This window comes from Cynocephalus volans, chromosome 6 (assembly GCF_027409185.1).
Source record: "Cynocephalus volans isolate mCynVol1 chromosome 6, mCynVol1.pri, whole genome shotgun sequence".
Lineage (NCBI taxonomy): Eukaryota > Metazoa > Chordata > Mammalia > Dermoptera > Cynocephalidae > Cynocephalus > Cynocephalus volans.
Window position 1 is genome coordinate 34,342,546 of NC_084465.1, and position 17,292 is coordinate 34,359,837.

At 38.9% G+C, this 17,292-nt stretch overlaps 1 protein-coding gene across 1 annotated transcript; it reads right to left on the bottom strand.

Annotated features, from left to right (window-relative positions):
* Nucleotides 1-4,886: 4,886 nt before the first annotated feature.
* WNT16 (Wnt family member 16) lies at nucleotides 4,887-14,854 on the bottom strand. The gene is made up of 4 exons (XM_063101340.1): nucleotides 14,760-14,854; nucleotides 14,317-14,567; nucleotides 12,157-12,443; nucleotides 4,887-5,351 (listed from the first exon to the last, which is right to left on the bottom strand). The coding sequence occupies exons 1-4, from the start codon at nucleotides 14,852-14,854 to the stop codon at nucleotides 4,887-4,889; spliced, it is 1,098 nt and encodes a 365-aa protein (XP_062957410.1).
* Between the last annotated feature and the right edge of the window lie 2,438 nt (nucleotides 14,855-17,292).

The window sequence follows — 17,292 nt, forward strand, 5'->3', positions numbered from 1 at the left end:
TTTAGTTTGTGTTGACTTGGTCCGCATTTATTATTACTTTCTCTTTACAACCACAGGAGAGAGGCTGCTTTTTCTAATATGATTTTGTTTCAAAAGGTTTTAATCTGGTGCAAAGCACCTCTAGTGGTTTTTCTTTGGATGTGAATGTAAACCATTACAAATGGTACATTTCATCCATCTATTAAAAATAACACCTTATGTAACAATTGGCTGTAAGCACAACTATAAAAAGGATGTAAGTATTTATTTTATGTCACACTACATTAGTTTGATCATTACCGCTAGTCATTTCCTTTTGGAATGATTATTAGATTCGTGCATAATCCAACTGTTAGCCCCACTGCGATTTAAAATAGAAGTCAGCTTAAATCACTCTGAGCTTAGAAATCAAGAGGCAGTGTATTTTCACTATATTTCATAGCAAACTCTAAGATCTCAGTTTTCCCACCACTTTACTCCCTGCTCCTCAACCAAGTTTATATAACCAAACCATGAAGGAATGTCCTGTAATTTTCATTATATTTACCAATCCCCAAAACTTTTAAATGGTATATTGTAATAGCAGTCTACTGACAATGTTGATACTGTGAAAAGCATGATAATGCTGTGGTGGTTAAGGGCACAGACGCTGAAGCCACTCTGTTCTGTGTGACCTTGGGCTGGTTACTTACTGTGTCTCAGTTTCCTCATCTATAAAATGAGGACCACAATAATGGTACCTCCTTTATGAGGATGTTGTGAAAATCAAATAGACCAATGCCTGGCATATAGTAAATGCTATCTAAGTGTTTGCTAATATTATTTTCTCTTTCAAAGGAAATGAGTCCCTCTCTGGTGTACCACTATGTCCCCCCTGTGATGCTGTGCCACATGCCATTATCATCCTGCTCCAAGAAATGTTAAGACTTATCACATCTGGTCTACAGTAAAACTGAAATTTAAAAAAAAAAAAAAAAGGTTTAGGCATCTTAGCCAATTTTCTTTTAGAAACACTTGTGTTGAGGTGTATTCATGGTTCCTAGAGATATGATTTGAATTTTTCTTCCCTCAAGTAGCCAAGTGGATCAGTGGATCATAGTGCTCTAGATAACTAACTGGAACCAAATGATTGGTTTAATTTCTCAATCTTAGATGACCTCTGGGAAGTGAGGCAAAAGTATCAGCAACTGACTAAATTGCTTATAAATAAATATTTTGATGGGAAGCTTTTCTGCTTCCACATTTTAAACTAAGTAGAAACAAACATCATATCAGTACTGACAGTAGTTCAGAACATTAAACTGTATTTCTAAGATATTTACTGTTAATATCACATGGTTCCAAAGCTGCAAAAACATATAAGGTCATAGTATCTAACCTATATAATTAAAATTTCATTATTATTCTTAATATAACTGTCACAGTTTTTTTTTAAAATACCAAACAAAAGAATTATCATCCAAATTGTGAATAGGGAAATAATACAGTTGTTCATATTTAAAAGAAGGTGTTGTTAATGTGTAATGTACTGCTATCTGGTAAAAGATTTAATTAGTCAACTTCCTTATCCAGAGGGTTCAGGTATTGCCATTTAAGATGCTTTTCTTGATTTCACTTCAAGATAAATCATTGCCTCTTACCGCCTCTATTACACAGTTCCAAATTTACAAAAAAGTTGAATTCCTAAATTGAAACATAATAATACATCAGAGTGCCTCCCTTCCCCTTTTAACAGCATGAAGGGCGTTTAAACAAATCTAAGCACTTTCTACCCACATTCATAAAATCCACATTGCTTTTGGATTGCTTTGTCTGGCTGTGATCTGTATGATGTCAGGAGATGTCTCCTAAACCCATCACTAGAACTGGGACATCTAATGTCTTTCCTGCCCAGCATTCAGGTACTGTTTACTGGTAATATTACACTCTGGTTTTCCTCTACTGACTCACCCCCCCCCCCCCCCCATTCTCAAGCTGTGTGATTTTAGTTGGAGTGAACCCCACTGCCAGCTCCAGGCATGGGCTATGATTGCCTTAAGACAGATCAGGTTACCTATCTCCCACCTCCAACTCCCAATGGTCATGGTGATTGGTTCAGAGATGGGCATATGTAACCAATCAGAACCAGTGAGACTCAGGCCACCTTTGCTGGATTTTCTGTGCAGGAAAAGTTTGCCCTCTCCTGTGTGAGCAACCAGAAAAGAACCTGTCTCTTTCCTTAGAATAAGTGGTAGGAGAATGAAGTCTGGAAGTGTGGCCACCATGTTGCTAAGAAAAGCAGAGCGCCTGCAGCTGGGGGGTGGGAGGGTTAGGGAGGGTACAGTACCTTGTGGAGTGTGAAGCAGAAGGCAAGGCCAGAAGCCAGCCTAAAGAGATGGAGACGCTTGAGCCCTGCAAACATGGCGTGAGCGTATTCACCTGACCCAGTCACAATTCTGGAGTTTTCAGCTACTGGATCAATACATTTCCTTTAATATTTAAACCAGTCTGAGTTGGGTTTTCTGTGTATTTGCAACATAAAGAGCCCTAACTAATACAGGCAAAATAGCCTAGACTGGATAGAAACCTTTGGATCCCAGAGTTGTGTTCCCAGGAGCAACAGGATGCTCCCTCTACTAAGACCAGGAGTGAGAAAAAAATGGGTCAAGGCTAGGATGTCAGCCAGTAAGACAAATGGGTGAGAACCTCAAGGATGGCTTCCATGGCAATGCCAAGGATGAAAAGAAAAAGAAGAGCCTAAAGACACAGCTTGGAAATTAGGAGGAGTTCTTTCTCAGGTATCTGAGAGAGGACAGACTGAGTTACTATTTTTAAAGCAATGGCTGTTTAGTCATCAGGTGTTCGTGAATTAGAAGCTGCCTGATTCTCACAGTCAACAAGGTAATCATGAAAAGTTTTCTAGTTAACAGAAGAAACTGATCATTAATGGGAACTATAGTCTTCTTTTAAACAAGGGTGCTTATTTTCAATGAAGATAACATAGACTTACTTTGCAAAAAATGGCAGAAGAATAAGTGCCTATTATTCAGAGTATTCTTTTTAATGGATAGTAAAGAACGGAAAACCATTCTTATAAAGAAGCACTGTATTTGTCCATTTGCCATTTCTGAGTCTCTCATTTAGTATATAATAACTTTGTTAAACTTTAAGGGTCACAATTAAATGTTCAGTCTTGATTTTAATATTGGACCTGAGACATTTTTCATGGATTTGCTCTTTTTTCACAAATTATTGTTTCACCTCGGTAAATAAAATTAAAAAAAAAAAAAAAGAATGAGATGGGGGGCTGGGAAACATTTCTTTATCTTATCAATAAGAAAAAGAATATTCTTCCTCTGTCTATTCTGAACTTAGAAAATCTATTTTTTCTATATAATACTGAAATATTTAACAGTTCATAAAAAACAAGCATTTACATTAAAATATAACCTTAAATACAGCCCTGTAATTTTCACCAGGAACCTTGTAAAATGTAATGAATATACATGCATGAATATTACAACAAGAAAGACCATTCAACATTCAAATGGAAATGCAGCATTACATACAATATAATAAATATCCAGGATATCAAATCCACAAATTGATCATTATTCTGATTTAGATTCTTTTTTCCAGTTAAGACTTTTACTATATAATTTATTATAATAGCCTTACAAGTTAAGCATATCTAATGTGAAAAGAAAATTCAATTAATCTGACTGCTAAGTAACATGATTCTCAATATTTTGCAACATATTTTAATCTCTAACATATAAAACTGTCATTTTAGCAAGAAATACACATCCATATAACTAATGAATTAACTTTTTCAGCATTAAAAAAATCAGAGTTAATAGTATGAAAAGAAACAGAAGCTAATCTTATTTTTGAGATAGTCTTATTGCCTTAGTTCTTGGGTTTTGGCAGTAAATGTCTTAAGTTTTAATACATATCATATAATTTAAATACTGTATTTACAAAATATATATTTTTTAGCAAAATACTATACAAAAAAACAATCTTTACAAATTTAAAGGGTGCTTTTCTTTACAATGTGTGAGAGCTCTTTATATTTTTACTTCTACTTTTCTCACATGTTTTCAGGATACCTTCCCTTCCCCAGTATCTCAGAGCTGGGTTTTTACCGTGGAAACAGTTCTATGATAAAAGTGTAAATCCAAAGATCAAATATTGCTATATATCTTACAGAGGTTTTTGTAGACAAGTCCTCCCAGTTAAAAGGCACTTAAAATCCAAATCATACATTTTACTTTTTAAATTTTGATTCTTTCTGTTTGTTACTGAACATCTCTAACAAACTCTTTTTTAGAGATATTGCATCACTTACGAAGATTCTTTTTTACTGCCCGTTTTTTAAAGTGCATGAAAGATTAAGTAAACACCCATCACTATGTTAACTTTTGAACATCTCTCTATGCACGAATACTTAATAAGATTTTAATTAAAATACTGAGAGAATAAATGAGATTCATATTTACTGCTCCTTGATGCTATAATTGTGGCTTTTAAAAATGATTGATATTCACCCACCATTACTGAGTTCCATAACTGAGCTCCTGAGTGGAGGATCTTATCCCGAGTATGGAACAGGTCACCAGCATGAGGGCTCTTTCCTGTTCTTTCTTACTTAGGAAACAGATTATCATTTTTGTATGTCTATTTATATTCCCCAAACTACCAAAAGATGAATACAAACCTTTGCAACTTTAGAATCCCAAGAAATCCACATGATCGATGTGTATTTGGATGTCAATCAGGTAAAGGAAACTCTCAAGAAGGCCCAAGGATCTGGGAATTCCAATGCAGGGGTTAGTTTCACCAGCCCTGCCCAGTGGGTGGCACCCTGGGGGTTGCAGTGCTGTTGTAAGCTGCTGAGAAATCTTGCCCAAGGACTGGTGGAGTGGTTACTTACAAGTGTGGACATCAGTCATGCTTTCACACCTCCTGCAGCGGACATAGCAGCACCAGATAAACTTACACTCACACCTCTCCACGTGCCTGACCACATGGGTGTTGTAGCCCCTGCCGCAGCAGAGGAGGTTGCAGCCATCTGCACCCTCTGACGTACGGTTGCATTCTCTGCCTTGTGTCCCTGGGATCCCCAGTTTCTTATCCTCCACACAATAGTTGGGAGACTTATTCATGTAGAGCAGATCTTCCTTGTGGATTGGTATTTTCCTCTGATCTTTTTCTCTTCTGCGCATTTTTCTCTTTATTTTGTCTGATATCTGGATACTGTTTTCATATTTATCCTTCAACAAGTGGCCAATCTTTTCAAAAGAAGACATGGTTTTCCAGCATGTTTTCACAGCACAGGAGCCGGAAACTCCATGGCAGCGGCAGTCCACTGACATCAGCTTGGCGACAGCCTGAAACCAACAGTAATTTTGTTCAAGAGTCATTCGTGAAATGCTTTATGAACACTTTATAACAGAAGCACAGTTAACCTAATCACTTAGTTTTCTGGGTCTGTTTCCTCCCGTATAAAAATGATGGTTTTGATCATAATGGATCTTTAAGATTATTTAGGGTTCACAGGTATCGTCCTTTGATTTGTCCCCAATTTTTTGTCCAAATGTCTTGACCCTGCAGAGCAAACATTTCCAACTTGTATATAAAGTAGTAGACCAGGCTAATGTTGTCAGAGATTATCTGAGGTAACAAAGGGAAATAACATTTACTTCTAATCCCCTAATTTTGGGGCATGGGAGGATGCTCACATATGCTTGTATGTGCCTGATACCATTCAATGCTTTGCTACTCAGAGTATGGTTCATGGACCAGCAGCTTCAGCATCACTTGTGAGAAATGCGAGAAATGCAGTCTCTCAAGCCCCATTCCAGACCCACAGAGTTGGAAGCCCCATTTTAACAGGTTCCCCAGGTGACTCTTATGCCTATTGAAATTTGAGAAGCACTGATAGAGCAGTTAGTGCTCTCAACGCCCATAGTACATAGAAACAGCTCTGGAACTTTACAAATAACCAATGATCGAACCCCTGAGATTCTGAATTAATTGGTCAGGGTGTGGTCCAGACAATGTTACTGTCACCAAGCTGCTCAGATGATTCTAATGGGCATCTAGAAATGAGAACTATTGATTCAATTGAGAGTCCTCAAGTTTGATCACTGTAAAAGTCAGTTCCATTTATGGGGGAGAAGGGGGAATGAATATGCTGTCCCCTAGTTACAGATCACATGAGAAACCCCAACTCATCCGGTTAAGTTGGTCAAAAGGAGAGGAGGTTGGAGAACACAGTTGCTCCCAGCAAATTCTTCCCCTCTCCTAAAAAATTAATTCAAAATGTATGTGCTATCCTTGATGAATCAGTAGCACCATCCTAACATAGAAAGCAGAAAGGGGATAATGTTTGTGTAATTTTTCAATTCTAAGTGCTGAGTTCAGTTTATACAGACTGAGGAATTAAATGAGATTACATATATTTGTAATAGCCCACTGACTGGCACACATTAAGGTCTAAATAAATGTCCCATTTCTCTGAAGATAAAGGTACAGTCATAGTTGACATAAAAATTTCCAGTGCAGCTAGTGGTGCAAAAACAATATAGAGATTTCAAAAGTTTCAGGGCTCTAATCTCTTGCATACCAGGCTAGCCAGCATAGCTTCCTTCAATCCCCAGACGATGGCAGAGCAGATTAATAAATCGTCGGGACTAGCTGTAGAGTTGACAGTCTTGTCAACATGCTGGGTAAAATGAAAAATGGATCTATCCATTCAATAACTTGGAAATTATGTGTGTAAACTCAGTAAAGAAAGGAAAAACCTTACAGTTTAAATTCTGCTTACAGTTCTTATCAAAAGCATGAAATGACAGAAGTCTATATTTTGCTATTTTGTACCAAATCCAACACTGACATGTTTACAAGAATATAACATTTTTAAACAAGTTAACAAAATTTTCTTAACTATATAATGAAACAGAATATTTCAAACAATTGATAATATTTGCAACCTTAAGTGAGAGCATATGGTATTGATTTTTGCAATGTTTGATACTTCCTAGTAGTGTTTAAAATAATACACAGAATATTATTTAAATCCTGTCTTTATAGAATACAGCACATAAGCTCTTTGTGAATTCACAAAACTGAGAAACTAATAGATGCATCTATTTCCTTTTAACTCAGGGCAAAATATACCCTTCAATGATATGAGAGCAATTTACAAAGTATAGCACACAAGCTTATTTGGTTAAAGTAATGGTATTTGATATTCACAAAGTCCTCAATTTTAAAAAATGTCTCCAGGCAAGAAAATGTTCAAATTAATGCAATCCTTTTACCTTCACTCAGATTTTAAGTGCCCGAAGGACATGAGAAAAAGAAAGCTTAATCAGTGCTAGGTGAAAACAACACAAATTGTCCGAAGAAAGCCAAAAGTCTAAGAATGTAGGTTTATGTGTTTAAACCTGACTAACCTTCCTACAATCATCGCTTAGTGATTTAAAGCTGCTTCTTCCTCGGGATCACGACCGAGGAGCTGACTTTTTCTTTTATTAGCCAGTTCAGACATCATGTAAGGTGTTGCCAATTTGTAAAGAATGGAAAACAGAGCAGATGCTCACTAATTACTTATTGAATAATTAGTCCAGTTCACTTGAATCGTTTTAACTCCTCCTCTGTTGGTAACGTTAATCAAGATGAAGTGATAAAAACCACTTTCTGAAATAAGAGTCACTGCTGAGAGGTCATGGTATTGGGAGACCTGTAACCAGTGGAGCTCCCCTCCAATTCCTCAGGCTTAGCCCCATCCACAAGAGTGTTAGCCCACAAAAGTGACACACTGCTTCATGCATTTGAAGGATAAAAAGAGAGACTGATTTTCAAATTCAATTATACCACCTGCTGAATTTGTATTGGAATTTGGGGGTGAGGGGTTCTACTCCAGAAAACTAGTCCTTTTAAATACCTGGGATTTATAATTTTTTAGCAATGACATTTTTAAAAGATTTGTTCTATTACCTTGAATTATAAGTATACCTAACAATAAGTATAAAAAGATGGTAATTTTATCACATATATGATTTATATTATTTTTCTATCCTATTTCATACTAGCAATATATATATTCTAAGACAGAAAGATAAATAAACTTCAAGAAGAAGAATCTCAATAACTTGACATGCAATTTGAATGATTATAACCCATAATACTCCAAGGAAAGAATCTGGACAGATGGGAATTAAAATAAAGTAGTATAATCACCACTCAGAGAATTTGATGAAAGACAGAGTTCAAGGGCAGACACACACACAAATATACACATAGAATTTAACTCTACAGAACTTAGTGCTTTGCAGAGCACTTTCATAAATTATTTTGCTTGATTGAGTTTTATAGGAAGAAATGCTTTGCACATAGTAGGTAGATAATGAACAGGTACTTATAATTCTAATTTTACAGAAAAATAAACACTGAGGTTAAGACAGTTGTACATAAAGAAAGCTGGTGACATATGATATAAAGTCTTCCCATGCAACAGGATAATTTTAGTAAAACAGAGAAAAATGAAAGTGGAAAATGCAAGTGTATTGAAAGAACTGCTTGAACACTCCAAAAAATATATTTGGGGACATTTCCACTAGGATTCTTAATTCATGTTAAATGGCCATTCTGCGCTGCAGTGATAGAACTGTCATTTTCTGGTAAGAGGAAAGTAAGAGGATAGTAACCAAATGAGTTGTGTGTGGTTACGAGAAAATTCCTTTCTCTACTCTAGTTGAGTTGTTAAGGTTTATAACGATATTAACAGAGGAATGTTTTGTTAACTATTGCAAACAGATGTGCACATTTTGGTGGAGTATTTTTAAACTATGGGAGAGCAATTAGGAGGGTAGCATTTAATCTATTGGGTTTCTTATATAAGTTTTGGTTTGATAAATGTTTAATGAAGTGAAATAGAAAAGATGTATCATTAATACTTAATGTCAAAATAGAAACTGCTTGAGAAATGGTTTAAGGACTAAATGATCCTGCAATTTTGACTCAGAGGTAATGCAGCAGGCAGTGATTGTTTTCCAGTATATTACTTTTTCCAAACTTTGCAGAGATGGCCAGAAAATTGTTGTGGAACATTTTGTGACCAACATTTCCTTTTGTCAACTATCAGATGATCTGTTTAAGTTTTTCAGAAAACTGCGACATAAGGTTGGATGGGTGTATGTAGGATTCCTATTCCTTTTACCCATTTTGTCCCTTTCTGTCCAAAAATATATTTGAACCTGCTGAAAAGAAAAACACTTATGTGTTCGACAACTTATAAATATTCTTGGAACAGGTCAATGAAAATTTGGGGTCGGGCCCTTCCCGTTTTGTTGAGTTACTCATCATAAAACAAATTATGGGGTAGGGAAACTTAAAAGTTTATGAGGTGGACATGGGAAGAATGGAAATATTTTAAGCACACCAAAAGAAATACCCATAAATATTCCAAGTCACATTATTCCCAGAAGTTCTGCCCCTGGAAGACATCACATCATTCTGTTAGCCAATCATTCGGCCACATTATTCTTGGAGTCATAACTTTAGGAATGGTGTCAGAAACCAAGTGGGAATCAGAGTATTTAAGGTCAGCGGTTAGAAAATCATCTATCCTGCTCATAGCACTACTAAGCGCCAGTACCCACATTGCTCTGAACGCTTTCCTACATTTTGAGTTTGGGATTTTGAGACTAGAAAAATCAACTCAATTGAATGCAGACCTTCCACTTTATTCAGAATATGCCTATATCAAAATATTAAAATCCTAATTGCCAGTATTAAAAATTGAGTTGATTGCTCTCCCATGTTAGATCATAACCCAGAAACCTGTTTTTTGTTTGTTTCTTTTCTCTTTTCCCCCTGTTATTCTTGGCCATGAACGAAAAGAAAAATACAAAAATGTTTTGAATTATAATACCTCATGAAAAAAGACCAACAAAAACAGTGTAATACCCTTAAAATAACCAGGTAAATATTTTGTAATATTTTAAGATTCCATCTAAAAGAATGTGAGAGAAAAAGATGTACTAGAGAAAACTCTAAAATTTACACAAAATGTGTGTATATGCATAGGTTGAATTATTTTCTGCCTAGTTAGAATAATACCAAAATCTGGGTAATGTGAGAAAAAAAAAATTTTTTTTGCCAACAAGAAGTGAATTAAAATTAATACTGAATAGTTTCATGTTTTAAATGAAATCAGAGTAAAAATAACAGTTTAAAGTAATAGTTAAAGATCAACAGTAACAGCTACAGAGGTGAATATTGCCACGTAATTTGAATAAAGTAATAAAGATCAGCATTAACAGCTACAGAGGCGAATATTGCCACGTAATTTGAAAAAACACACAAGATGAAATAAAACTAAATAGCTACCTAATGTTACTAATAAAAATATATTTTAGAATGCTTCAGGCTTTTCATAAGCTCAGAGATGACTTTTAGAGAATTAATCATAACATGAGTTCCTGAATTTTGGTTTTCTGGTTAAAAGTTTTTAAAATCTCTACCAAATTATTTAAATAATGGCTAAGGAAGATTTAGGGTGTATGTTACTAATAAACATTCATTTAATTGTTTTCCTGTTTTAAAAATATATTCATTTGATTTATCTTGATGTTTCTCTCTAGTTTAAAGTTTTGAAGAACATATGTTAATTACATTTAGCCTCTTGTATTAATATTAGAAATAATAAAAATTACTTTATTGGATAACATTTAAATTGAAGCAACATATCATTCATTCATTTTTTAAAAAAAAAATGTAAAACAGGGAAACAGACATGCAAAACTATGATGTTAGGCAGAAGTTCTTTTAGTGAGATTACACTAATGTAAAATTTCTAAACAAAAATATGAAAAGCTTACATGGCTATTTACTTACTTTCCTATTTCTATTTGATATTTTGAATTGAATATTCAAATTGAATTGAAAATTCAAATTTAAATTTGAAGTGTTATGGTGATATAATTACTGAGTTTTCTGTTTTTGTGTTTTAAACCAGGGCAGTTAAGTAAAGAAAATTGGCTGGAACTTACGACTATTCTGAATGGGTTTCATTCATTCACTTTCTGAAAATGTAAAACAAATGCAACGTATACTTTAAATATTCCTAGGAGATACTGCAAGTTGTTTTAATTTATTTCAGGAGAATGTGGCAGATTGCAATGACTACTTTGGGACCTTTATAGGTTATTGGATATTTACAATAATATACAATATGTGCTAATATTTGTATCCTAAAATGTTTATTACAACATAGAAAACATAAATTCATCAAAAAGGTTTTGACTCTTGCAGGAAAGTCACTATGAATCACCAACTAATTAATTATGTCATAGAACTCAAACTTTATCATGTCAATCAATATTCTTTGATGTAAATATATAAAACTTAAATTAAGCTAGAAGTATGCTTCATTTTAAGGAAACAATGTAAAAAATCAGAATTCATAAAAAAGACTAATTAGGTGGTGGTTCTTCAAATTTGCCTTTTCTCAATATTTAATATATCTATATTAAAAATTATCCATATATTTAATATATCTATAGCTTCTTTATACTTATCTTTATCTTATAAATTTCTAAAATGAACTTACATTGCTTTATAATAAAATATCTGTTTCCCTTAAAAAACTTTGTTTTACAAAATATATTAGTTAAGCATTATATATTCCCTAAAAATGTTTGCTAAAGAAAGGACAAAACTGGAAACATGTTTAGAAGCTATTGCTCACTAAAAAGTAGATTTAAAATGATATAATCAAAATTCAAATTTGGGGAAATGAAATTTGATTCAATTCCATTAGAAAGGCAGATACCATAGATCCTATTCTGGCTCTGCCACTAATGAGCTACAGCGGTGGAACCAAATAACCCAACAGGCTCTGTACATCTATTATTTCATAATTAATGTTTTAGGTATACAGAGTATACAGCCACAAACACATTCTATAACAAGATTCAACTCACATCAGATGGAGAACCTAAACTAAACTAATGTGGGTGGTATATACTCATGAAGAAATATACTCGTACATGTATTTCTTAGGCTACCAGTGCCAGTGTTTGATTTTTATACCATTTGGATAGATTCATCTAGAAGTTTTTTCCAGTAATCTTAGTGTTATTTACTTAAAGACATTTGATTGTTATCCCATTTTCTAATACATACCTGCCTTCCAGCCTCATTGTTATGTAGGTTCATTGCTAACAGTACTTGGCTGTCTTTTCCTGTGGTGTTTCTGGTGGGGAAATCTAGGAACTTTCTGCTGAACCACATGCCATACTGGACATCATCAGAGCAGCCCCCCCAGTGCCAGCCTTCACTCGCTGAGCCGCCATTCTGCAGGGTGGTGTCACAGGAACACTCTGTCATGTTGCCTGCACTGCATGACCTGGTCACAGAATGCACCAGGCCTGCAGCCATCACAGCATAAATAAATGCTGTCTCCTTGGTGCCTAGAATAAAATATAAATTGCTAAATTAGAGAGCCATGCCACTCTCTGTTTATGTTCAGAGCAAAGTTTTCTACTCATCGTCTTACTAGAAACCAACTTTTCAATTGTTTACAGAGGATGTTTTAATGAGCATATATTTAGAAATGATATCCTATTGCTCTAGTCTTTTAAAAAGCAATATTGATTTTCAGTATCCCAACTGAGGGGACTGTCATTTATTGGATAACACACATTATACTTGTACCTTATAATTACCTGTTTATTTTTAAAATTTAAAATGCACATCAGCACCTAGCTCAGTGTTTGATGGACAGTAACAGCTCAACAATATATGTTGAATTTAAAATTCTTTGTACAGATACTGTTTAAGTGGTAATACAACATCCAAAAGAAACAAGAGTACTTATCGTTTTAAATTTAAAATGTGCTCTCACAAAACACAAGTTGAAAAATTTGCTGGGATTTTTGTTTCCATAAATAATGCATGCCAGAAGGGAAAAAAAAAAAAAAAATAAACAAGAGACAAAGCCATTAGTAGGTAAATGGGACAGTTTACTTTCACACGAAATTCTAGTCTTATATTGGTATGAAACAGTGAAACTTTTTATATAGTACTAGCTAATCCTTTTACAGTCTTAAAGGCGATGAAAGGTAAGATAATTGAAATATCACTAGCAAAGAAAGAATTATTATCGAAAAGTATTGAATATTGAAAAAGATGTATTTAGCACATCTGTGTCTGCAGATGTGTTTGAGCTAAAATCTTTGCAAATTAAAGTTCCAGTAAAGCATTAACAAAATGGACTAGAAGGGACTCAGCAGGCGACTTTTTTACTTTCCAGATGTTTACATTGGAGGAGAGGCAGTTTCATGCTCGTTGTCCAATAAACCTTTTCAACAGCTGATGCCTCTGCATTTCAGCAGCTGTGAAGAACACATTTTCTTTTTCTTTCTTTCTTTCTTTTTTTTTTTTTTCTCTCTCTCTCTCTACAGGGGTCAGGGTTCCTTCAAAGGGGTGTGCCTGCCAAAACGCAACGGGGGGGATGCGATGCTTTGGCTGTGGTGCGTGTAGGGACCTCGTGGGGACCGGTCAGAGGTGGAGGGCGAACGGAAATGAACATGAAAAACGACAACGCATCTTTCAGCACCCCAGTCCGAAAAGTCCTTGAATCTACGGATATTCCTGGAACAACCCTGGCTCCCTGTACCTTTTTCCTTACCTAGTCACCACGCACGTGGAAATGGAACTTGATTTTACTGCAGCTTCCCGCGCTGGGGAAGTGCGCTGAGGAAGACGGACTGAAGGAAGGGACAGGGGAGAGGGACAAAGTAGTCTTGCTCAGGTTAGCCTCACGTTGGATCGTCGGGGACAGTCCCTTTAAAACTACCACTATCCCGTCCACCGGGTGCTCCGGGGAGCCAACAAACGTGAGGCTTCGCTGCAATTAGCCGTTTGTCCGGGGCTCGGTGCGCAGCGCAGCCGGTTAAATAAAAGCAGATGCGGCAGCCGCATTCCCCGCTGCAGAAATCATGTTTCTCCAGCTGGTCACCTACGTAGGGGGGCGCTACGGGGTGCGAGGGGGTCGGCGGGGTAGGAGAGGCAGCTTTTCTCCAACTCCGGCGGGGGGCGGGGGGTGCCGCGGGAAGGAGGAGGCGCTCCCGCCCCCAGCGCCCCTCTCTGGCCCCGGGGCGTCACCCGCACCTGCACCCGGGGTCTGGTCTCCGTCGCTGCCAACTCCCGTGCACTAAAGGGCCTCTTTCGGGATTTAGAGACCCACCGGACCAGGCAATCACGATTTACTTTATTTGGAGGGATTGGCGGAGAAGGTGTCGCCGTGCATGGCCCGCCAGCCCCTAGGGTCCCAGGACTCACCGCTGCTCAACTCGTAGCCGAAGAGGGGGCCGGTGCCGAACGGCGTCGCCGCGGTGGCGGTGGCGACTTTGCAGTTCCATCGCTCGTGTCGGAACTGGCTCCTGCACTCCTGAATGCCCAGCCGGGCGCCCTCTCGGATGCTCGGCAGCAGGTACGGTTTCCTCTTGCACAGCTCCTTCTGGCGGCTGTTCAGCGGCAAGTTGGCGCAGCCCAGCTTCTCCGGAACCCCGAAGGAGGCGATGCCCAACCACCTGTAAGACGTGGCCGCCTCTAGCGTAAGCCGCTCCCCTGCTCTCCTCCCCAATCCCAGGCCTTTTCCCCCAAATCAGGTCACCCGCCCTAGGGCGCCGGTACCTCCTCCCCCGACCTCAGCTGAAGGTTCCCTAGGGCTGGCCGCCCGGTTTGCCACGTACCCGGCGCGCCCCCGTCACCCCCATACTCACATCCAGTTTCCTTGGGCTCCGCAGGGGAACAGCAGGAGCAGGGCTGCCCACAGCGCGCACAGGCGGGGCAGTCCCAAGAGCGCAGCCGTGTCCATGGCCCCCGCATGGAGTCCCCAGCCCCAGACACTCCTCTCCTGCCCTCCCACCCCAGAGGCCCGCCGGGCTGGAGGTCACTTCCCCAGCACCACGGTGTCCCTCGCCCTCTTTCTCCGTGCACACAACATAAAAAGGCGGCCCGCAGGGACAGGGGCGCTCAGCGGCTCTCCCCTCGTTTGAGGGGAGCAGTGTGGGGAGGTGGGGAAAGTAGCTTGGGGCCCTCCTCCTGCACGGAGGCGGAGACGTGTGGGAGATGCGGGGGCGTCCCTCGCATTCCAAGGTGTGAAAGTTCTGGGGATGGATCGGTGTCTCCATCGCCTCCGGCCTCTCCTCCCCTCTCCTCCCCCTGGCCGCGCCTGGCGTCTGATTGGCCCGGCGGCGCCCCGCATCTCATCATCCCGGGACCTCAGGCTCCCATAGGCTGGGAGCGGGCTCCGCGGGGGGCGCCCCGGGCCCGCCCCTCCCCGACAGCCAGCCCAGACCCGGGTGTGTCATGACCTTTCCTCCTGTCACAGTCCCCTCAGAGCGGGTCGCTGTGGGATTGATTCAACCCGAAGACTCGTAGGAGCGTTTCTGTCTCAGCAAACCTAGGTGCAAGCGTGGGTTCGACGGGAGACGTCTGAGTTCCACCCACCCCAGCCGCATCGGGGTTACCCACTGGGTAGGGTGGCTGGAAAATCTCATGGCCCCTCTCACTTTCCCTTCCTTCACTTCACAGGACAGTAATCTTTTTGAGTCAGAGTCGGTACCAAACAAGTTGACTTTCCAAGCCCCAGCACTTTAGAGGATGGGTCAAGCTTATGATGGTTGCCATTTATGCATGCCTTTATTTTTAGCGAAAAGGAAGTTTCCAGCCTAGCATGGAATTTACCACATTTAAAGTATATTCTGTGATTTCCTTTTCCCTGTTTGTCTTAAGTCCCGCAGTCCTTGAGAGCACTCTCAGTCCCCAGCAGAAGATGGAGGGCCCAAGAAGTGAAGTGAGAGCTATGTGGAGACCCTAGAATAGATGACGGGTGTCTTCTGACCCTTCCTTCCAGTCCCACATTACGGCTTGCATGAAGGCCTTGACAGGGCCACATATTGAAGATAATTTTTTAAAAAATTATTAAAGGTCTATTGTGTGTCCAGTTCTGTGGGAATTTGTAAAGACAAAATTCCTTTCCTCAAGTGGAGGAAAGTGGTTTGTACCAGCCAAGCAGACAAGTCTAAAATAAAACAATTTGAGATGATCAGTAACGGAGCATAGAATCTAGCAGGTCACTCTTTGGGGCCGAAGATAGTTCAGAAACAAAAAATGTTCTGGTGACTGGTAGTTTAGAAGGTGGTAGGATGGAAGGCCTCTGGGAAAGCTCTGAGGGCAAGTGAAAGATGTTTAGCTGTGGCATCAGAAAGCCCTGCCTCACCTCATTAGACACAAGAAATATTTCTGAGGAACCTCGCCTCCCCCTTAGAGGACTTCTAAGGTGTTAGTAAATTCTCAGGGTGGACATATCAGGTCAGTGGGTGCCCAGATCCAGACTTACTGAACTAAACAATTTGATAACATTTGCTGCCTATCTCCTATATCAGCCCAGAGCAATAAAAGCTCCCTGAAATTCCCGTCCATTACTCCCTCTCATTCACTCCTTTATCCAACCAATATTTATTGAGTGTACACTATGTACCAGGTCCTAAAGCCACATTGTAATTTTTTGAGAGTCCCATTGATGATGGGGTGTAGTTACTGATCCAGAAATATTTTGGCTGAAGGCTAGTGGCCTCTCTGAAAATCAGAAACATCAGCAGAGAGTTCACTTTATTCTGTGAGCTTCTCCAAGAGGGACCATGATGTGTTCCTTGCCATACTCCTGCCATTCGGCCCTGTACATGAGATCCTGGTTTTTAACACAATTTATTGAGTGGATTAACATAGTGAGGAACATCGTGAGCAGATACCTAATGGCCTAAATGCTAGTACTAGAGAAGTTACTTGCATTTGAAAGGAGCAATCTTGAGCTGGGCCAGGGGACAAGGGACATTAATATTTCAGGCTTGTTTTAAGGCCAACAGTGGTAGATGTTTTAAGAAGACTGATTTTTTTTTTCATTCAAAAATATATGTTGAGACTCTGTTATGTCTTAAAAAGTGGGGATAGCAATGAGTCAAATGGTTATAAAGTTTACAGTCTACTCGGCAAGATGGACAAGTGAGCAGACAATTACAGCGCAGTGCAGTAAATATAATAAACTATACTTCCACAGTGCACCATGAACACTCATAGGAAGATTAATTAATCCAGTCTTGGGGGTCAGGGGAAGGAGTCACTTGAATATTACCTTCATTATTATTCTGGAGATCCAGCTGTGTCCAGGCATCCAGACAGAGCCTTTGGAGGAGCACTCAGAGCATCCTAATGTTAAAGTATAAGACCACTGGGTCAAATGGTTGCAAATCC